General features: G+C 42.8%; 1 protein-coding gene across 1 annotated transcript in view; it reads right to left on the bottom strand.

Moving 5' to 3' along the window:
- Positions 1-9,530: 9,530 nt before the first annotated feature.
- LOC115586540 (NACHT, LRR and PYD domains-containing protein 12-like) overlaps positions 9,531-24,227 on the bottom strand; it is an 83,272-nt gene continuing 68,575 nt past the window's right edge. The window contains exons 9-12 of the mRNA XM_030425683.1: positions 14,543-14,716; positions 12,622-12,795; positions 10,958-11,115; positions 9,531-9,586 (exon numbers count right to left, since the gene is read on the bottom strand). Coding sequence (XP_030281543.1) covers positions 9,531-9,586; positions 10,958-11,115; positions 12,622-12,795; positions 14,543-14,716 — 562 coding nt within the window. The remainder of the gene's footprint in view (positions 9,587-10,957; positions 11,116-12,621; positions 12,796-14,542; positions 14,717-24,227) is intronic.

The raw sequence follows: 24,227 nt of genomic DNA, 5'->3' as shown, positions 1-24,227 counted from the left end.
CAAATAGCAATGGTCTCCAACTATATAACAGAATTCATTATTTGATATCAAATAAAGGAGAGCCATTGTTACAACCTCCCCCACTACCAGGGTGTGTTGTAACACAACCTGGGGTCAACTGTAACAGTAAGATTGAATAACTAAAAACTGAGACCACACCACAAAATATGCATCTATATAAGTTTATTGTGCATGTGCCAACACTAAAGCATCTTCCTGTGCTTCACTAAAAGAGAAATAAGTCATCACTGATTGCTAAATAAAGAACAGTGTCAGTGTTGTGGATCCTAACGTCAGAAGAGCTTTCTTAAAGCTTTTTTTGTGATAATACTGATGAATGTTATATACATAAAAATGGAAACCTTCAGCAGGAGGTCACAGGAAGATGTTTGACAATTAGTAAAGCAACAATCATGCACACTGTGTCTGTCTCTAATGATAAAACATTAACCTGAGTGTGTGTCTGTGTGTATTATCCGTCTAATCAGAGGGATCAGAGTCACAGTGCTGACAGGTGTATAGAGGTTTTCCAGCGGTGCAGTTTTTCGTGGGCCTAGAAGTTGCAGTGAACACTTTTCTTTGGGTTTGGAATTTGTTGTGCATCAAAGACTTTTTGATTGCTGTGATCGCCACACTGGGCAGCTTATTTGAACCTTGTTCTCTGAGGGGTTTGTTCCTTGCAGTACCTGCTCAGTGTCACATGGCAGATGGAGTAGTCTTTGGTGACTGGCCTCACTGTTTTACCCTGCCTCACTTCATCTGATGGAGCTTTAAGTACATGTGCAGACACACCCCTATTCGTTTTCCTCACCCACTGTCTTGGCATACTGAAATAAAAAGGAGTAGGATAGAGAAAATATGTGAATTGTGATTCAGGGATGGTTGTAACATGTTCTTATAAGGTGTTACAACCATCCCCGCCCCTGTCAGACATTCTTCAGCTCGCTGTATCAGCATGGTTGTTTGAAATTAGCATAGATGTAATGACTCATATTTCATGTAAGAACCTACTCTTTAAACTAACACAACACCTAACACCTAATTCAAACAACAACAGTATCAGTACTAAAAAGTAAAAAATTACTTTGTTGCCTGATAATTGAAGTTTTGGCTCTAAAATCTGCACACTTCTTCTCACAGCCATGAAAATTCACATGCAAGATCAGGGAGGGAGTGGTTATACATGAAATTGATGACATGACTCTTACGTTATCCAGTATTTGGTGAAAGTGATGCTGTTACAACTACCCCTCTGTTTCCACCATCCCTGGTCTCCCCTACAACCAACTGCATACGGACAGGTTGGCCTCCACTTTGATTCATGATTCATTTATCCTTCTTAGTAGCTATCAGTGTCATTGTCTAGCATGTTAAGCCAGCGTTGTTTTATTTTGACCTAGCTAGCAAGCTAATACAAATGAAACGTCTTCACACAAAACACCATTTAAAAAAAGATTACTTAATGTTACCTTTATATTGGGACTTCTTCTTCTTCTCCTCTTTTCTTCTCTTTCAGTACTGCGCATCCGAGGGCTTTGATGACCGTTTCATCTTGCAAAATATCAAAACATAACCTGTCCGTCACTTGACCTCTGTGACACCTATCTGACCCTCTGAGGTGCGCAGGGTGCATGTTTTTCAGTATTTACCGTAAATACTGAAAAACCTTGTGATTTGAAGAAAATTAAGCAACACTAACTTCAACCTTACTGACATCATTAACCTGAGTTTGGAGGAGTTAATGGGAGAACTGGGGATGTTTTTTGGTCTGGAGTAGTAGTCGACAAAGCAACTCTAAGGTCATGCTCAATGTCCAGTCTGTTTCTGTGTTTTGTCTTCAGCTGAACCAGAGCTGAGAAGCCACACTCACGGAGTTAGGTAGTGCTGAATGGTAGGAGGACTTTTACTGCTCGAGTGGCAAGGGGAGGATCACGGACATCATTTTGGGGGGGGGACACAGGGGACTGTCACTCTGTCTTGCTTGCACACCGGTCTGCTAGTTGCCCAGGAGTTCTTATTAATCTGCCACTGTAAGATGGGCATCTGTTCTGCCTGGGTCACGTCAGCTAGAGGGATTGTAATTTCAGAGGTTTAATTTACAATAACGTTTGAATCGGTTTCCATGTGCGTATGTGCGTGCGTGATTGCTGTGTGTGTATGTGTGTTTGGTAATTAGGCGCAGCCAGGATGTTAAAAAAGTGAACATGAGAGACCTCTTTAGAAGTCAAAGTGTAAGTTACCGTAAATTACCAAATAATAGCCAGGGCGTTTATTTGGGACCAGACGTTTAATTCAATAGTTGTCTTCTGCAAGTGAAGTTGTTGCGGCGGAGGAAACGATTCAGCCAACCAGCACTCGCGGCAGACTCCTCATCTCTGCTGTCACTCACGGTGGCGTACATTTGTTTCTCCATCGCCCTGATCATTTTGGGGGACACTCATTTGTGGCGTGCCTGTTTGCTGATAACTGATTCCTGCATGTTTATCTCAAGCTCATCGCTAGCCTTCTTCCTCCCCTCCACCAGCCTGGCCCTGTTGCTGTCCTCCTCGGTAGGGGTGGGCGGATCGATTCAAATATCGATAGTATCGATACCAAGGTGAGTATTGGTATCGGATCGATAGTAGCTTGATGAGATCCATATTTTTGTTGTAGTTCTCTTCTATAAGTTCAACAAATTACTTGTATTTCTTCACAGAGTTTGTGTGAGCACAGCGTCTCTCTTAGTCCTTATGTGCAGCGCTCCTCTCCACCTCTCTCACTCCACTCACTCAGGTTCACTGTGCCCCTCCCCTCCTGCGCTGCCTGCCAGAGCAGAGACAGTGGTGAACAGAGTGGTGACCCTTAATGATGGCAGAGAGGAAGAGGAGTGCTGTTTGGAGTTATTGAAACTGCTACCTGTGACGTATGCAGGAAAGCAATAAGTTTCTGTGGTAACACCACTAACTTGTATATGCATTTAAAAGCAGCACACCCAAAAGTTAACGCTTAGCTGCAAAGCAAACGGAGGGAGGAGGAGGAGGGAGCTCCCCAAACCCGAACCAGACCCCTGGCACAAAGACAGATGTCACTGTCAGAGGCCTTTCAACAAAAACCTCAACAATATCCAGGTAGCAATTTCTAGAAGTGAAAGTTATTTCCAGCATTAATTAATGTTGTTAGTGTAAGTGCTAGTCAGCGATGTAATTTTAGCAGGGTGATTAAACTATTATCATATATTCAGACAGTTGAAATAAATCTTAATTGTTTTACTGGAACTCAAATAGATATACTTTAGTATATAATATAATTATAAATTATATATAATTTAGTCATCCTATCTCAAACTTGAAGTATGAATATGGCAGAGTATAATAACCCTTTTGTAGCTGTTGAAGGAACATTAGTATTCCTATTTACGCTACATGCAGATAGGTTATAGATTTAATTATGTTAAATATTATTTTCTTATTGGCTAAAATCTTTGTCCTGTGTTTTATTATTATCATAATCATGATCAACTCAGTAAAGGCAAAAGTACAAAATCATTCAATGATCAGTAATTGTTTTCATATCAGTATCAGTATCAGTATCAGCAATTCTGGCCCTGTAATTACTTGGTATCGGATCGATACCAAAATTTGCAGTATCGCCCACCCCTACTCCTCGGACAGACGCTGAAGCTCAGTTTGATTTTTTAGCCAATCTCTCACTCTCTTGGGGTCGACAGAGAAACGTCTAGCAGCTGCTTCTCCCGAGTTTTCCTCTGTATATTTTATGACAGAAAGTTTGAATTTCAAGTCATACTTTTTATTTTTTTGCTGCACCGGAGCCATGGCGATCATCAGTGTGATACTGACTGACAGAAAGCAGCACAATATGTGAAAAAGGCGAAGAAGAAAAACGTGCAGTGTCAGTGGTCACGTCTTCTTGATTTAAAAAAATAAATAAATAAATTAGCCCGGCATTTATTTGGAAGCGGCAGTTATATATCAAAATGTACACCTGCACCCGGCGTTTAAAGGGACCCTGCGGATTGATCCAACACCTCTCTGACCATGTCCATGGCTGCAGGTAAGTAAAGGTCCTCTGCAATGGTGTGGGGCTTCTTTAACTGAGCAAGACTCACTGCAGATTAGGATTGGTTGTTCTTTTCTCACTCACCACTGTACAATGTATGAGAGATTTAATTGGCCATCTCTAAACGTAAGAAGACACATTCACAGGTTTCAGTGAACGTGCCAGTGAATGTGCTTCAATTCAAGTCTTTGAACTGCATTATGACTCTGACTTTACAGTCTTGTTTCTTTTAAAGCTTTTCTATTTCAGCCTACTTGTTTTGATGTTTGTTTCTTAATGTTTTTACTGGTTTTAAAATGCTATTTTAAAAATGTTTTAATGCAATTTTTATGTCTTTTAATGTAATTTGTGTGTGCCTGTAAAGCACTTTGAGTTGCCTTGTGTCTGAATTGTGCTATACAAATAAACTTGCCTTGCCTTGCCCTCAACTTATATTTAAATATCTATTTCAATTATCCTCCTTATTAACATCAGTATCTGGTACCTTTTACTTCAGATTTCCAAGTCCGGCACTCTGCTCAGCTCTATTTCTATGTCCCTCGTGCTAAGAAAATAATTGGCAAAAGAGCTTGTAAGTTTAAAGCCCTGGCAGATTGGAATAATTTACCTGTTGATATTGGATCCATTTCTATACTAGGTATGTTCAAGCATGCCCTGTCTTCTCACTTTAAGATGGACTGCTCTTGTTATCAATGAAACTGTCACTGTCTATGCTTACTGTTTAGATAATGTTTATAATTGATTGTATTTGGTGATCCACTCACACTTTCTATTTATTGTTGGTCATTTTGGCCACCTACTGGTAGTGATGTTTTGATGTATGTGGTTTGTCTTTTGTTTTGTTTTTGCTTGTTGGATGTACCTTGTCTTATTTATAATTGTATTTTCATTTTACTTTATTTTTATGTTTTTTATTATTTCTATTTTTATCTATTTAATATATATATATATTTTTTTATGTCAGGTCTCTGTAATGTAGTTATTGTGTTGCATGTTGGGATCCCCTCCAAAATGAGATGGTACATCTCAAGGGGTTTTATGCTAATAAACAAACTTGATTGATGAGCCACCTGGTAAGATGCACGGTCTTGCTTGGAGCACGAAGAAGTAAGACACTTTTGTGATGTCCTCAGGTCTTGAAGTCGTCTTTGAAAGTACTCAACAGATTTATCTTGTTTGGTTCTTCAGTTTTGAAGGCTTCATGCTTTCTTGTGCCAACACCTCGCAAGCAAAAAACACACAGGTTTTTGTCCTCTGTTGTCCTCAGTGTAGGAAAATCCATATTTCATATATTCAGAGTCATATTTACGTTTCAACATCCTCAATTAGAATTTAAAAACAAGCGTTGTGAGTCTTCTTCTGTGCTGTGAAATGGTGGGAATCAATTAGCATTACAGGGCATTATCGATACCTACTGTTAAGGAGTGTGAATAGACGGCACTCCACTGGATAAAAAAATCCTCTTCAAAATAAAAGCACAGGATTTTTTCCTTAACACTTTTTTTGCCCAGGCAAAGGCCCGCGATCCACTTTTGGGTCACAACCCGCCAGTTGACAAACCACTGATCTAGACAATCTAGTCATTTGTCCTGGTGTTTGGTCTGAATGCCTCCGAAGTCTCTAAATAAATGTAATGACATGTAGTAGATGAGATGTGTAAAGCAACATGATGTAACTTTTTCAAATCACACAACATGAGAATTTCTCCATAATGTGGCTTTAACATGTTGAGATGTTCAGTGTGACTTGGTACAGTTTGTCTCTGACTGTCTGTCCACAGTCCAGCTGTTGTTCTGGGTCTTACCTCCACACTGGGGACAGGAGGAGTCTCCTGGTGAAGCAGACTGGTCCCAGTATGAGGTGATGCAGCGTCTGCAGAACCAGTGTCCACAGCTGGTAGAGACCGGATCCTTCAGGACGTCCTGACACCAAACACAGCAGGTGGGCTGCTTCTTCACAGAGACATGACTCCCCTTCCTCTCTCTGTGAACACATTTCTTTAGAACTACAATGATTTGATGATTGTTGTTAAAAAAAACATCCAGATTTGGTCGACACTGTTGAGAAGCTCAGACGCTCACAGAGAAAAGTCAAAGTGTCGATACTTTTCATCTTGAATTCAGCATTAAGTGTGTCATGAAAATGATGTGTAAAGATTATCTCTCAGAACAAAACGTGTCAGTATCAGAAACTCGTATTTGTCACAGAGATTATTTTCTGCAGTAATCCAAAATCCAACTCTTTGTCTGATCTAAGATCAGATCACAGATAGCAGACACACAGAGGAACATGAGGCGGGAAAAGTCTGAACTATGGACACAAAAGACATTGTAGTGGAAATCTGAATACATAAACACAAAATCAACTACACAAAAATCATCATCACTGAAACGTGAGTCATGTAAATGAGTTAGTATCAGTCATCTTACTTTGTGTCTGATGGTCCAGGTTCAGTACTGAGGGCTGGAGGTTCATCTCTGGACTGGTCACTGTTCACAGACCGACAGATGGATTCTGGAGGTTCTGCTCGGTCCTCCTCTTCCTCCACACAAACATTCATCTTCAGGTCTGAGAGATGAAACATGAACTGTGAGCTCAGAGCACAAGAATCAGGAAACAGGTTTGTTCAAGAGTGATGCAGGAAGAGAGAACAGGAAGTAACAAACACTCTGTCTGACACACACAGACACACACACATGCAAGCACGTAAGTGTGTGTGTGTGTGTGTGTGTGTGAATAGGGTGAATATCTTGTTTAAATATGTATCTGTATAACAACGTGCTCTAATAAAAAACATTTGACGAGGCAGGAGTAAATGTATCTCACCTTTTCTGACACACTCCAAACTGGTCAATTCCCAGTAAAATGAAGCTAACAGAAGTCACAGCGCTGCACAGAACTCGAGACAAACACCACTTCACAGATTACAGGCCTGTTTCTCTGCTGCCACAACTGTACTGAATCTTATAAAAACTCTTTGTTGACAGACAACAAATTCATCAATAAATACAATTTACTGACTGACAGTCGATACGGATTCAGATCCAACAGATCAACATCTTCAGCAGTCACTGAAATACTGAAGAAACCACAAGCTGCTGAGACCAAAAGAAATATGCAGCTGGGTATTTATTGATCTGAAGAAAGCATGATGCGATCCATCATGACAGATGGATTAACAAAGGTGAGCGGTGTGGTACCAGAGGGGTGGTTCTGACCCGGTTGAAAAGCTCTCTAGATAACAGGCAGCAGTCTGAAGATGGGTAAGGACAGTGGTCCTGTTTGGACAGTGCTTGTGGAGCCCACAGGGGGTCAGTGTTGGGGCCACTTTTCTTCACACTGACATTAGTGACACGTCAAACAGCAACATTAGGAAAGTTTGTGTTATTTGCAGACGACACAAATATGTTTTGGATTTGCAACTTTTCCTGAAGTTGATCACATCTGAAATGAGCAAATTAAAAAGGTGCTTTGACAGGGTTAGGGTTAGAAAGAAGATCAAGTTGTCTGGAAACTTAATAAAATACTCAAGTAGAGATGAAGATGGGTGGTGTGAATATTGAAAGAGTGGACGTAAATACATTTATGGGTGTGATAATTGATCACAACATCTGCTGGAAACCTCAATAGAAGCTGCTGAATGTAAAGAAGCAGGAAGCATCTCAGTCCTGTGAGACAAAGTTCATACTGGATCACAAACCGCTGCACATTCTCTCCTGTTCACTGGTCTGACCATGTTTAAATAAAAAATACTTTGTAACATACTTTTCATTTTATGATGCTTATTTGTCAAAGTAGTTCACAGCAGTCTGAGCTCGACTATTTCACTTTATTAATATCATATCATATTGGATCTTTGCTGATATTTTACAACTCATTTCAGTTGATTGTTGATGCTGGTAGATGAACATATTTCCCCTTTTGACTGCAGATAACATCAAGTCTCTCTTATAATGACATTAACATATTATTTTGTTCCCTGCTAACGTGATGGAGCCCTGACACATGCAGACACACAATGCTTTTCAAAATGTGCACATTCACTGGGCAAAGGAAGAAAGCTAGTCGTCATAATTTGTTGTTACAGAAATTAGCTTGTTATGGTTTTAGTTCGACTGCAACCCGCTGGCTTGAGAGCTATTTCAAAAACAGGAAACAGACAGTTCTATTTAATGGAAGTTTGTCTGAACTAAAAGTAATTGATTGTGGAGTCCCAAAGGGAAGTAGTTTTGGTCCATTATTATATTCGATATTTACTAACGACTTACCACTGACCCTAAAGGCCGCTAAAATTTCAATGTATGCAGATGACTCGACAATATATATACCAAAACCCACAATTGATGTACTTAGTAGTGTTTTAAATCAGGAACTTCAAGCAGTGGTGACATGGATAACCAACAATAAATTAGTTCTTAACACCGCTAAAACAAATAGCATTGTATTAGGGACAAAAACTGTTAACGAAACTGAGGCTATATGTAAATGATGTGGCTGTAGAACAAGTGCGAGAAACCAAAATTCTAGGCATAATATTTGACAATAAGTTAACATGGTCTAAACACATTGAGAAAGTAATAAATAAAATGGGCAAGAGCCTTTCGACCATAAGGAGATGCTGGGATCTTCTACCTTTAAACGTAAGGAGAAGTGTCATCAAAAGCCTTGCGTTATCACACCTAGATTATTGCTCAGAGGTTTGGTCGTGTGCTGCCACATCATCTACTAACATACTGCAAACAGCTCAGAATAAGGCAGCACGATGTTTACTTTGTTGTCCATATCGAACTAATGTCAGTAAAATGCATAATTGTCTTGCTTGGTTGAATGTAAAGAACAGATTTATTGTCTCATTACTTACTTTTATTAGAAAAATATCTACATCTAAACTGCCAAGGGTGTTATACAAATGTCTGTTTTTCAGTTCGGATGAACATGGTTATAATACGAGGCACGCTACGGAAGGTAGATTGATTCTGCCTAAAGTGAAAACAAACAAGATGAAAAGTACAGTAATGTACAGAGCCATGGTTTTATGGAATGCTCTGCCAGGACATATTATTCAAGAGAACAACAAATACAGATTTAAAGAGCATTTGTTAGCCAAACAGCTCTCGGTGTCTGTTCTGTTGATGTTAAGTGGAGGCTAATTGGTACAATCAATTTGTAATGTATTTATTTATTTATTTTCTTTATTATTATTATTGTTGTTCTTGTTGTTGTTGTTATTTTTTATTTATTTATCATTATAGTTATTATTGTTTTGTTTTGTTTTTGTGTGTGTGTGTGTTTGTGCACTGCAGTGAAAAGATTATGGTGTTGGGTATGGACTCCAGGAAGAATAGCAATGGCTTTGCCAAAGCTAATGGAGATCCAAATAAAAGATAAAGATAAAGATTTGTGTAATGACAGTATCGTCTTATCGGCCCGTCATATTAGCACATATGTTGATGTTCTGTTTCAGACTGAAGCCTTTAGGGGTCCATGCCGATGATATGCTGGTGTTCTGGTGCATCAATAACGTCCAGTTCTGTTGTCAGAACAGAACAAACCTGCAGAGTCACTGTGTGTTCAGGATATCAGAGAATCAGAGACAGAAAACAGAGCAGTTCAGACTGCAGCACTGACAGTCATCTCCACTTGTTGTGATTGGTCCGTCAGTCACTGCTGGATGAAGCTCTCCTCTCCACTCCACCTCTCAGTAACACGGCCCAGTCAGAGCCTCTCCACCCACCAGCTGATGGTGCTGCTTCAACCTCTCTGGATCATCAGGACACAGCTGATCCTCTCAACACCTCCACCTTTCATCACGACCACCTGATGAGAGAATGAGAGAGAGCAGAAGTGATACATGAGTGTTTCCAGAGACTCCCTCCATCAGCTGTCAGTCAGTGATATAAAGACCAGCAGGACTTCAGTCCTGTTCAGACCACAAGTGGAGCGGCTGTGTAGTGTAGCCAGCTTCCTTTCAGCTTCATGTTAACGTGTTGGAGTGAAGCTCACAGGTTTACTCTGCAGGTTTCACTCAAGTACACAGTGAAATAAACTGCAGAGAGTCCCCGAACGCATCATAGCTGCAGAAACACTTTAATGATGATTGACAGCTGTTAAACACCAGAGTCTCAGTCACACCTGAATATTTCATCTGCTTTGAAACATTACAAATATGTAAATATGGAGTCTGTTGTAAAACATGTGGAGCAAACAAAAGACAGATGGACAGATGAATATATGATGTTAAAGCTCCTACATGTTCATACACAGACTGACAGTCAAACATCAGCTGTGGTTACTGGACTTCAGCACAGCTTCTGCTCTGTACAAACACTGCATGGTTACTAAATGTAATGATGATTCTCTCAAATCAGAGCAGTGCTTCAGTCACACTGATCTGTACGGTGGCCCTGAAGGTCAAAATACATCAACAGAAAAGGTGGAACAGCGTTCTTGGTTGTAATTGGACAGAACCTGAGTCCCTGTCGACAGTCTGATGTTTTGTGAAATGTTGCTGTGTTTTGACCTTCAGGGCCACCGTAGGCCTGAGAGCTGTGACACAGATCAGCTGATCAGTTCTTTAGTGTTTTAGAGAGATCACACGTGATGAATGAGGACGACTGTCTCTACACATCCTGTGATGCTGTCAGCTGTAATCCAGCTTCACTTCCTGTAGACATGAACACAACAACAACAGTCGTCTTCACATCAACTCAACACGAGATCACAACAAGCTTCTGGCTCGTCTGATTGGCTGACTGTTCTCTCTGCGTCTTTCTGTCCAATCATGAAGCCTGTCACAGTTCTCTTCTCACAGCTTCACTTGATACTGACTGTGTTCAGAACAATACTGCTGAAACCAGCGTGGACTGACTCCAACCCTGTACTGACCTCAGAGTCTCCAGTCTACAGTGTGGACTGTCCTTCAGATCAGACAGCAGCTTTACTTCTGAATCCTGCAGGTCGTTTCCTCTCAGGTCCAGCTCTCTCAGATGGGAGGGGTTGGACTTCAGAGCTGAGGCAAGAGAATCACAGCCGATCTTTGACAACCTGCAGCTCTCCAATCTGAATAAAGAATAAATGATGAAGATAAAAATCCATTTATAATCCAATCAGATGTATTCAGGTTTAAATGTGCAGCTCAACATCACTGTGTCCTAATTAAGGGCGCTCCGATTGTTATCAGACGATATTGGTTCTGAATAGTTTGATGGGTGGTCTCTAAAAGGGCCAATCAGAAAAGCCGATCAGATAAACACAGGAGACAGTTTGTCTTTAATACATGCAGCATGGAGAGAAGAGCCACAGTGTTCTCTGCAGTCTTCCACATTGTCTTGACTTGTATACAGCAGAACAGTGGTTACATACTTTATGACAGGTGTTACCCATGCCTTCCCCAAGGCAAGTGACCCTCTGATGTTTTACTGGACAATAAGTGTCATCCGAGCTGCCTTCTGTTATCATCCTCATGTGAACTCCTCACCTGTTCTATCCCTGACACCTCCCCACACCTCAGGTGAAGGGGAATCTCCCCTCCTCTCTCATCCTGAGATCTTATCTACCATACATTGATATTTCAATTCAGGACTGTTTAATTCCCAGCAGTTAGAATAGTGTGTAACTAAAGTGCGCCTGGAAAGAGGCTGTGAGGACGTTTAATGTCCCCGACAACCTCTGTAGTCTTATTTAGACACTTGTTAGCAACCGCTAACTGTTTTTAACACATGAAGAGCTTCAGAATTAAACTGTGGGACATTTAATGATGAATAAAACGTGTAAATATGTTCAGCCTGTGGTGACCACACACCTTATTTTACACATTTAACTGGAAACACATTCAACAAACTCACAGACTTTGAGAGGGAACAGGATGTGCTAACATGCTAACATGCTAACAGATTTCTGGCTTTAGAACTGCAGACTACACCTCTCTATAGGGAGGGGAAGTCCCGCCCCTTCAGGTGGACCTCATGGGACCTGATTTCAGTCAAGGAAGTGTCTGTTTGGGGTAAATAAAGTAACATGTAGTTTTGTGTTAAACCGCTCAGTGAACTACTTCGTCTCACTCAACATACGTCACAAACACCAACATGGCCTCCGCCTCCACACAGAAGAAGTTGTGGTCATACTGACAGCTGCAGTTATGTGAAAGGAGAGTTGGCCAGTTCTGTAGGCTGCTGATATTCAGGACGACTCTACAAGGTTTTCAGTCAGTCAGCTGTAGAGTCAGCTCTACAAGGTTTCAGTAAGTCGTCACTTAACGACTGTTGGCTATGTCATCTTTATAATCACATATTTTCACAGTCTCATATTTTAGTAGTTGTAGGACAAACTGAGACTCTCTTGAGAAAATGTTTCTTTTAAACTGACAAACATCATATGTGAGATTCATCATGATGACATCATTCTGTCAACACGACATTCACCCATCAACACACATTAATAACTACAATTATAGTGTGTGTGTGTGTGTGTGTGTGTGTGTGTGTGTGTGTGTATACTGAAGGAAATTCAAAACTTCTGATCTAGATTTAAATTCAATAAACAAAGAGAAAAAAAACATGAACTGACCTCAGAGTCTCCAGTTGACAGTTTGGAATCTCCAGTCCAGAACACAGCAGCTTCACTCCTGAATCCTGCAGCGTGTTGGCACTCAGGTCCAGCTCTCTGAGATGGGAGATGTTGGACTTCAGAGACGAGGCCAGAGAATCACAGCTGATCTCTGACAAACTGCAGTTCCTCAATCTGAATAAAGAATAAATGGAGTGAGTTTAGAAGACAATGTTCAAATTTAGAAAATGAAGCTCCAAACACCTGAACCCAACAGGCTGCAGATCCAAAACTGTCAGATACACAAAGTGAAACAGAGCTCTCATTAATATTAATGACAACGTGCTGCTGCTTCAATAAAGACATAGTGACTCCTGAGCGCCGTTTTGCTCAGTCAGGAGAGCGGGCGTCCCATGTGCTGAAGCTCTGCAGCGGAGCCGGGTTTGACTCCCGGCCTGGGTCCCTTTGCTGCGTGTCATTCCTCCTCTCTCTCACCCTGTTTCCTGTCACCATCTTCAGCTGCACTATCAATGAAGCCATAAAAGGCCAAAAAAATACTTAAAAAAAAAAAAAAAAGATGTAGTGACTCCACCTCTTAAGCTCTGCAGCTCCAGCAGAGGCTCCATTTATACAAACTCATGTTGTGCAGCCAAACAGAAACTGACTGAAGTTTTGATTCTACTGTTTCAGATCAAAATCATGCTGAGTTTAAACATTTCAGTCAGTATAAACATCACATCATCATAAATGTTCTGAACAAACGTGTTTGTTATTGTCTGACAGAGAAGAAAACACTGGTTTCTGTTTTTATACACAGAAGCACGAAGCAATCAAATGATGAGTTTCAGAGAGAATCAACCAGTGATGAATGTTTAATGTTTTATTAGATCTGTTTTAAATATGAAGCTGAACAAGACGCTCAGAGTCAATCTGCATCAGATCTGTGAGGTCAGATCCCCTTCAGACCTGATGACATGAACACTAAGATTCACAAAGTTTGGAATAATATTGTGAAAGTGTGAACAAAGATTTGAAATACATATTAAAATGTGATTTAAATATGTGAAAACAACAACATGTGCGAAATAATCAGCAGTGTAATATCTTCAATGTTCTAAAGTTTGTCAACACACACAGTCAACACATGCAGTGTGATCAATCAGAGATGACATTAAATTACATCCATTTGTCTTTTGTCCAGCGTGACTTTAACATCATCAAAGCTCCTTTTTCAAAGATTCAACACTTTCTATTGACAGATTTAAATGTGAGTGGGGCCACACCTTTCTGATGTCACATTAGGACGCTCTGTGTCCAACAGTGTCTGTCACTTTAAAACCAACAATCCAACATTAACACACACCTCACTGTGTGATTGGTCACCTGAGTGGAGGTGAGAAAGGAGGCGGGGTTTGAACTTCTCTCTCAGCCCTTTGTTCATTTGTTACACAACTATTTCTGTCACTGTTCATATGAACAGCTGAGTGAAACACTATGAACGTCTTCAGCAGAGACTGTCTGAACATGTGACACGTCTTCCCCATATTTAAACCATTGTTGTGTCTCCAGCAGCTCTTCACTCCACCTTTGGCTGTTTGGAACAGCTGTGAACACTTTGAGCTCCAGATGTGTTCAGACAACACGTCGTACCACTGAACTTCTTTCTACAAATATCCAAGCCAACAGCTCTTGAAGAAAACCAGTTCAGTGGATTTGCAAACAGAAGTGAATCCAACATCCTGCTTCTGTACGCTGCAGACTACGCTACACACGTAGAAAGCTGTAATCAAAGCACACATCTTCATCACCACTGTCATCTCCATCAACACACAGCATCTTCATCACTGATCAGACGTGCACTGAGCTGTGTGTGTGTGTGTGTGTGTGTGTTTGTGTTCTAGATTTGAATTTAATAAACACAGAGAAAAACACATGAACTGACTTCAGAGTCTCCAGTCGACAGTTTGGACTCTCCAGTCCAGAACACAGACGCTTCACTGCTGAATCATTCAGGCTGTTGTGACTCAGGTCCAGATGTGTCAGATGTGAGGGGTTGGACTTCAAAGCTGAGGCGACGACTTCACAGTGAGTCTCTGAGAGTCCACAGCTATAAAGTCTGTGAATACAGATAATAAAACATTTAAATCAGACAAAACCTGACTCTTTACAATGAAAACACTCTATACATTTTGCATCACAAAGCACATGAACATGAGCAGCTGCAGCTCAGCTGGTCAGCTGTTCGGCCTGAGCTAGTCAGTCACCGATCACAAGGTTTGTAGTTTGAAACTTGAGCTCCTCGGCTCCACATGAGCCTCCAGACTTTGACCTGCCTGAGGAGATCAGCTGAGCTGAATCAGTGGCCCATTTTAAATCCCCGTCAAAACACACCTGTATAAAACGGCTTTTAACAGCTGATTCTGATGATTTCATCTTTCTTTTATTTTTGTTTGCGTTTGTCCGTTTTCTTCATCCTGCTGTCTTTATATTTATATTTGTAATTGTTCCTGTAATACTTTTCTTGTGACTCTTTCATTGTTGTGCTGTTTTATTTGTGTCCAACAAACTGATGTGAGTGCTTTTAAAGTGCCATATAAATAAACAGCAAATGTTGAAGTGTCCTTGAGGGAAATAATGAAGCAGAAATGACAGTTGACAAAAGTGTCAAAATAAGTGAGATGTAAACGTCAGATGTTAGTTTACAGGGTGCTGTGATTTATATTGGTTCAGCTTCATGTTCACATGATGATCTGTAAACAGTGAAGTCACTGTAGGTTGGAACTGCACTCGTATGTATTTACCTCACTTATGTGTTTGTGTGTATTTTCTCAATCTTTGATTCATTTTATTCTGTCGCTCCATCTGCTTTTCATCTCCCATTTAATTCATTTAATGCCTCCCACTGCAGAAACACAAGAATTACAACTAAACATTTTGTTATTATAGTTCTATGGGTAATAACTAAGACTAAGAAGGGCCAGACTAAGAATGGTTCACAAAGACCCTATGGAAGATAGAGGTGTAAGGCTAGAGACCCTGCCCAGAGGAAGCCCGGGACCCACGTCCGGAGCTATAATGAACACCATGTGAGAACACAAGGATGCTCATAAGTGTACGTGGTACCAGAGCACCCTAGGCCAAAGTTCAATGATCAATTTTGTGATCGTATCATCTGATCTGAGGCCATGTGTTTTGGACACTCGGGTGAAGAGAGAGGCAAAGCTGTCAATTGATCACCACCTGGTGGTGAGTTGGCTTCGGTGGCAGGGGAAACCCCTGTACAGATCTGGTAAGCCCAAACGAGTAGTGCGGGTAAGCTGGGAACGTCTGGGGGAGGCCCCATCCGAGAGGCCTTCAGCTCCTACCTCCGAAGAAGCTTCTCTAGCATCCCTGTGGAAGATGGGGAAATCAAACCTGAATGGTGACCTCCTCAATCCCACTCAGCCACCCTCTGTAGCAGAGACAGAGCTGGAGGATGACGGGGTATGATCCGTGATATCCCTGGGTGAAGTCACTGCGGTAGTCAAACAACTCCACAGTGGCAAAGCCCCAGGGATCGATGAGATACCACCAGAAATGCTGAAGGCTCTGGGTGTTGAGGGGTCTTGGTTGACATACCTCTTCAACATTGCATGAGGGTCGGGGACGGTGCTGAAGGAATGGCAAACAGATGTGGTGGTCTCTCTCTTTAAGAAGGGGGACCAGAGGATGTGTGCCAATTACAGAGGTATCACCCTACTCAGCCTTTCTGGGAAAGTCTACTCCAAGGTGCTGGAAAGGGGGGTCCGATTGTCAAACCACAGATTGAAGAGGAACAATATGTATTCCGTCCTGGTCGTGGAACAATGGACCAGCTCTTTACTCTTGCAGGGATCCTGGAGGGGGCCTGGGAGTCCAATCTCCCAGTCCACATGTGTTTTGTGGATCTGGAAAAGGCGTACGATCAAGTCCCCAGGGATGTTCTGTGAGAGGTGCTGCGGGAGTATGGGGTGAGGGGGTCCCTTCTCAGGGCCATCCAATCCCTATATGTGTACTCGGAAGTAAGTCGGACTTGTTCCAAGTGGGTGTTGGCCTCCGCCAGGGCTGTGACTTGTCCCCAATCCTGTTTGTGATATACATGGACAGGATTTCGAGGCGCAGTCGTGGGGTGGAGGGGTTACAGGTTGGTGACCTGAAGATCACGTCACTGCTTTTTGCAGATGATGCGGTCTTGATGGCACCATTGGCTTTAGATCTACAACGCTCACTGGATCCATTCGCAGCTGAGTTTGAAGCGGCAGGGATAAGGATCAGCACCTCTAAATCTGAGGCCATGGTTCTCAGTGGATTGCCTACTCCAAGTGGGGAATGAGTTAAGAGTTTAAGTACCTCAGGGTTTTGTTCACGAGTAAGGGGATGATGGGGCGTGAGATCGACCGGACAGTTGGAGCAGTAGGTGCGGTGTTGCATGTGCTTCACCACACAGTTATGACAAAAAGGGAGCTGAGCCGGGAGGCAAAGCTCTCGATCTACCGGTCAGTCTTTGTCCCTACTCTCACCTATGGTCAAGAGCGATGGGTCATGACCGACAGAACAAGATCGCAGGTACAAGCGGCCAAAATGGTTTTTCTCCGCAGGGTGGCTGGGGTCTCCCTTAGAGATAGGGTAATGTTCACATGATGATCTGTGAACAGTGAAGTCACTGTAGGTTGGAACTGCACTCGTATGTATTTACCTCACTTATGTGTTTGTGTGTATTTTCTCAATCTTTGATTCATTTTATTCTGTCGCTCCATCTGCTTTTCATCTCCCATTTAATTCATTTAATGCCTCCCACTGCAGAAACACAAGAATTACAACTAAACATTTTGTTATTATAGTTCTATGGGTAATAACTAAGACTAAGAAGGGCCAGACTAAGAATGGTTCACAAAGACCCTATGGAAGATAGAGGTGTAAGGCTAGAGACCCTGCCCAGAGGAAGCCCGGGGCCCACGTCTGGAGCTATAATGAACACCATGTGAGAACACAAGGATGCTCATAAGTGTACGTGGTACCAGAGCACCCTAGGCCAAAGAGCGATGGGTCATGACCGACAGAACAAGATCGCAGGTACAAGCGGCCAAAATGGTTTTTCTCCGCAGGGTGGCTGGGGTCTCCCTTAGAGATAGGGTAAGAAGCTCAGCCATCTGGGAGGGATGTTCCAGGTGTTCCTGGCACGTCCAACTGGGAGGAGACCTAGGGATAGACCCAGGACCAGGTGGGGGGATTACATCTCCTCTCTGGCCTGGGAGTGTCTGGGGATTCCCCAGTCAAAGCTAGCCGACGTGGCCGGGGAAAGAGAAGTCTGGGGCTCGCTGCTGAAGCTGCTGCCCCTGTGACCCGACTCTGGATAAGCGGTTGACAATGGATGGATGGATGGATGGTACAGTGTTGAGGTTTTATATTATTCATGTGTGTAAAGTGTTGATCTTTAATACTGAAGGCTTCAGCTTTACCTCACTTAATAATGTTTAACACATTTGGACTTACACAAACTTTAAACAGTTCCTCACAGCTGGAATCAGTCTCTGTTGTCCCTGTCGAGATGTTTTGTACTTCATCAGGTCCAACTCATCCAGAACCTCCTCTGACATCTGCAGCATATAGGCAAGAGCTGAGCAGTGGATCTCGGAGAGTTTCTTCTCTGATCTGTTCTCTGACTTCAGGAACTCTTGGATCTCCTGATGGACTGAGTGGTCGTTCATCTCCGTCAGACAGTGGAAGATGTTGATGCTTCTGTCAGGAGAGATCTTAGAACTGTTCATCTCCTTCAGGTTGTTGATGGCTCTCTGGATAATTTCTGGACTGTTGTCTGTCTGACCCAGCAGGCCTGCCAAGCGTCTCTGGTTGGACGTCAGAGAGAGGCCATGAAGGAAGCGAACAAACAGGTCCAGGTGGCCATTTTTACTGTCCAAGGATTTCTCCATAGCGCTCTTCAAGAAGTCAACCAGAGATGAGTAACTGTAATACCTCCAACCTCCCAGGAAGTCCTCCACCACCTTTGTGTTCCTGTTGGTGTAACAGTGGAACATGTAGACTGCAGCCAGAAACTCCTGAACGCTCAGATGAACAAAGCAGTAGACTGTTTTCTGGAAGATCACACTCTCTCTTCTGAAGATCTCTGTACAAACTCCTGAGTACACCGAGACCTCTGTGAGATTAAGACCACAGCGCTCCAGGTCTTCTTGGTAGAACATGATGTTTCCTGTCTCCAGATGTTCAAACGCCAGCCTCCCCAGCTTCAGAAGAACTTCCCTGTCAGCCTCCGTCAGCTCCTGTGGACTCGTCTCACGTCCCTCATGGTACTTCTGCTTCTTCCTCTTTGTCTGAACCAGCAGGAAGTATGAGTACATGTCAGTCAGGCTCTTGGGCAGCTCTCCTCTCTGGTCTGTAGTCAACATGTGGTCCAGAACTGTAGCAGTGATCCAGCAGAAGACTGGGATCAGACACATGATGTGGAGGCTCCTGGAGGTCTTGATGTGTGAGATGATTCTGCTGGACAGATCTTCATCACTGAACCTCCTCCTGAAGTACTCCTCCTTCTGGACGTCAGTGAAGCCTCGTACTTCTGTTACCCTGTCCACACATGAAGGAGGGATCTGATTGGCCGCTGCAGGTCGGGAAGTTATCCAGACGAGAGCCGAGGGAAGCAGCTTCCCCTGGATGAGGTTTGTCAGCAGCACGCTGACTGATGACTTCTGTGTGACATCAGACACGACCTCATGGTTCTTGAAATCCAGTGAAAGTCTGCTTTCATCCAGGCCGTCAAAGATGAAGAGAAGTTTACAGACAGCGAGCTTCTCTGCTGTCACCTTCTGTAATGTTGGATGGAAAACATGGAGCAGCCTGAGAAGACTGTACTGCTCATCTCTGATCAGGTTCAGCTCCCTGAACGACAGCAGAACCAGCAGACTGACGTCTTGGTTTTCGGAGCCCTCTGCCCAGTCTAGAGTGAACTTCTGCACCGAGAAGGTTTTTCCAACTCCGGCGACGCCGTTGGTCAGAACGACTCTGATGTGTCTCTGTTGGTCAGGTGAGGCTTTAAAGATGTCACAGCACCTGATTGGAGTTTCACTGAAGGTGTTCTTCTTGGAAGCTGTCTCAAGCTGCCTCACCTCATGTTGGGTATTAACCTCTTCACTCTGTCCCTCTGTGATGTAGAGCTCAGTGTAGATCCTGCTGAGGAGGGTTCCACTTCCTGTTCCATCACTTCCTGTTCCATCACTTCCTGTTCCATCACTTCCTTCAGTCACACGTTCACATCTCCTCCTCAGACTGATCTTATGTTCATCTAAAACCTCCTGCAGACCAACATTCACTGAAAAGAGAAAAATGTTTGAGAGAATTTGACAATCTGGGATTATTTTCATGATCAATAACAATCCATCAGTATCAGAATATATAAAGTTTGAGTCTCTTCGGGTCTTTTCATTGACTTTGTGTGTAATCTAGACAATCTAGTAATTTGTCCTGGTGTTTGGTCTGGATGCCTCCGAAGTCTCTAAATAAATGTAATGACATGTAGAAGCTGAGATGTTTAAAGGAACATGATGTAACCTTTTGAGGTTAAAGCAGCAGCTTCAGAGTCGTGTTGATGGTCAGGTGTGTTGTAACAGGTGAACGGTGTCTCTGTCACTTGTAGGATCACAGCCTCACATACGTGTTCACTTCAACACGTAACATTGTGATGATGTCATGAGTTGTGTTTGTAGTCAGCACCTATATTATGTCTGACAAACTGTTACACACCTGGGATTTGTTTTTACTACAGTGGTGTTGCACTCAGAAACTGTGGGGGGCGACAAATCACACAACATGAGAGTTTCTACATAATGTGTCTTGAACATGTTGAGATGTTCAGTGTGACTTGGTACAGTTTGTCTCTGACTGTCTGTCCACAGTCCAGCTGTTGTTCTGGGTCTTACCTCCACACTGGGGACAGGAGGAGTCTCCTGGTGAAGCAGACTGGTCCCAGTATGAGGTGATGCAGCGTCTGCAGAACCAGTGTCCACAGCTGGTAGAGACCGGATCCTTCAGGACGTCCTGACACCAAACACAGCAGGTGGGCTGCTTCTTCACAGAGACATGACTCCTCTTCCTCCTTCTGTGAACACATTTCTTTAGAACTACAATGATTTGATGATTGTTGTTAAAAACATCCAGATTTGGTCGACACTGTTGAGAAGCTCAGACGCTCACAGAGAAAAGTCAAAGTGTCGATACTTTTCATCTTGAATTCAGCATTAAGTGTGTCATGAAAATGATGTGTGAAGATTTTCTCTCAGAACAAAACGTGTCAGTATCAGAAACTCGTGTTTGTCACAGAGATTATTTCTGCAATAATCCAAAATCCAACTCAAAAATCTGACAGGCTGTTTGTGGAGGGAGCCAGAGCGATGCTAACTTCAGGGTTAGCCTACAATAGTGACGGGAACGGCAGTTATTTTTACTGTACTGAATCTCTAGAAACCGTTCATTAAAATGATTCGTTCAAAAGATTCGTTCACCGAATCGTTCAGTGCTCTCCAACTCCCTGAACTGATAAGCAGCCAAACGATCCGTCATTCAGTTTATTAATCAGCCCTGAGGTTCCCGTTCACTTACTGAGGGACGGTGCGTTCACGGACTATAGTACACAATCATTCGCGGGAGACGCAGCACTGCTTTGAGTGGTATACATGCACTAAAATTATTACATGGTTAAAGTGTCCTCTGTACACAGTAAAATCACTTAACATGATGCTACACGGATGTTAGCAACATAGTGCTAATTTTAGCAGTACGGTTACTGAACGTGAATCAACTCCTCTGCCCTGAGTGACTGACTGACACACAGCGCCACTTTCAGCACAGTACGTGAACGAGGATCATCATGTCCTCAGCGACAGTTCTCTGTGTGCAGTAGTTTCGTGAATCATGAACGAATCACAGCGCGAACGTGAATCACGTCCTCACAGTTCTTTGTGTGAGTCGCGGCAGTTCCACTCCCGGCCGGTGTGCTCGCTGCTGAGCTCAACTGAACTGAGAAAGGAACGAATCAGTTCTTGAAGTGATTCCGTTCACTTCGTTCACTCAAAAGTTTTGTTCATTTGAACAACACGTTCGCGACCAACACAACACTAGCCTACAAACATACGTCATGGTTCCACCATCTATTTCATCCTGCTGAGGTTTGTTAGTGTCCTCCAGGATCTGACTGAGTTCAGACATGTTAGTGTTCAGAAGACTTTCAAAGACTTTATGTTAGTGTTTCTTCAGTCCTGGAGCCTGATGTTACTCTACAGCAAAACATCACCAGCAAACACTGAATGAGTCGTCTCAGTGCTCTTACTTTGTGTCTGAGGGTCCAGGTTCAGCACTGAAGGATAGAGGATCTTGTTTTGACCGGTCACTCTTCACAGATGGACAGATGGATCCTGGAGGTTCTGCTCTCTGTCTGCTGGACTGAACTCTGCAAACACCAACATGTTTTTATTCACATCACATGAATCCTTCATCAATAAAGTGATTTAAGAAGCTCTACAGACACAAACTGCTGCTGCTGTCCATAAAAAGGAGGTTTAAAAGTTTCTGTTTGTCCTCTTAGATCAGATTACAGATTTATAGCAGACACACAGAGGAACATGAGGCGGGAAAAGTCTCAACTATGGACACAAAAGACTTTTTAGTGGAAATCTGAATACACAAACACAAAATCAAACATACAACACAACAACAGTCGTCTTACTTTGTGTCTGATGATCCAGGTTCAGTACTGAAGGCTAGAGGATAATCTATGGACCGGTCACTCTTCATAGACAGACAGATGGATCCTGAAGGTTCTGCTTGGTCCTCCTCTTCCTCCACAAAAACACTCATCTTCTGGTCTGAGAGGTGAAACATGAACTGTGAGCTCAGAACACAAGAATCAGGAAAACAGAGGACCGGATCTTCATCAACAAGTCCAACAGGATTTTAAACTTTTCCCACAGAATTCTGTTAGATTCCCATAAATCTCTTAAAATTATCAAGGGATCCTTTAAGAAAAGTGTTTGGTTCTGTCAGGATTTCCTCAGTGCTGCTGGAAATCTGTTTTTATTCTACTGGTTCTGATTAAATCCTTCACATCTCTAGAACTCCTGTAGGAATTCTGTAAGAAAAGGTTTGGTCTGGTTCTGGAGAGGTGCTGAGAGTCAGCATGATAGCAACCGTCTTGCAGTTGTCAAATTAAACCCTTAAAAATGAGTCACAAACAAAATTTGCATTTATGTAAAGTCTGAAGAATCCTGCAGAGAAGAATAAAACGTCACAGGAGGAAACAAACACTGAAGACTCAGCTGGAATCTGAACACACTGATGAAACACGATGATGGAGATTGTGAGTTTGACAAAGACGTTGACTTTAACCCTCGTGATGCAGATGTCACGAACGCAATCAAGGGGACAGAAACACGAGTCTAAAATAAAATAGACGACGTATTTACATTAATTAAAGAAGTTACAGACAGAGTGAAGGAAGCAGAGGAACGTATATCAGGAACAGAAGACGACATCGTTCAACTTCAGGCTCGTACAAACACTTTGGAAACTAAAGTGAAGCTGCTGACAGAGAAAGCCGACGACATGGAGAACTGAAGTGGGAGGAATAATCTGAGGATAGTGGGTTAGTCAGAGAATGAGGAAGGGCGACATGCATGTGAGGTTTTTCTAGCAATGGAGGCTCGTGCTCGTCTGGCTTTGGAGCGTGCACACAGAATATGTCCACCACAACGGTGAAAGGAGAACGAAGACACACCTCCACCAAGAACTCTCATTATCAAGAGTCTGAACTACAGACAGAACCAGCAGCTGAAGTTTATTATAAAGACCGACTCGTTTGACTCAGATGTGTCTGCAGACATTCACAAGAAACAGAGGACGTATGATGAAGAGCGACAGCAGCTACATGATGAGGATCAGCAGACAGAGAATCATCTTTCCTTCACAGCTTCTTCTCACACAGGGAGAAATCCACACAGTCTGACAGCAGGAAGGACTGAATAAAGAGGAAAGGTGGAGCCACAGGTGGAAAACCTGGCTCACCTTTCGTCTCTGCAAAAGATAGTCCAGGTATCAGGATTGACTGTTTTCTCATAATGAAGCTCAAGAGTCAGGATTTACAAAATGTAACACAAGGTAACAGATCAGTCTTCTTCTGTTTCCTGTTAGCTTGAGCAGCAGTCGTCTTCACAGTGAGTCTCATGCCGAACCTGCTGCCTGTCACAGCTTTGTGTTTGTTACTGACTGTTAGCAGATTGGGACGAGCCATCATCCATCTATAGACTGGACAAAGCTGGCAGCCATTGTTACTTTGACAGACTCTGAACTAAGTTGACAGAAGAGAGAAGATCGGCCTTCCAGCACCTGCTAGTTCCTCACAGGTGTGTGGACCGACCCACTTCATACAAGCAGTGAACAGCTGGGGGGGAGGGGCCAATCCACTACAGGTACAGGGAGGATTTCATGGGATTCTGATCCATGTTAACTGTATGAGTGACGTCTCTTTCTGTGGTTTCTTTCTGATCTTCATGTTTTGTTCCTGCTTCTCGATGCTTCATGAACGTGCTGCAGGAGAAGTGTTCTGTCAC

The sequence above is a fragment of the Sparus aurata genome, chromosome 8 (genome assembly GCF_900880675.1).
Source record: "Sparus aurata chromosome 8, fSpaAur1.1, whole genome shotgun sequence".
In the NCBI taxonomy this organism is placed as follows: Eukaryota; Metazoa; Chordata; class Actinopteri; order Spariformes; family Sparidae; genus Sparus; species Sparus aurata.
The sequence above is the reverse complement of the archived record's forward strand: the minus strand, read 5'-3'. Positions and strand labels throughout refer to the sequence as shown.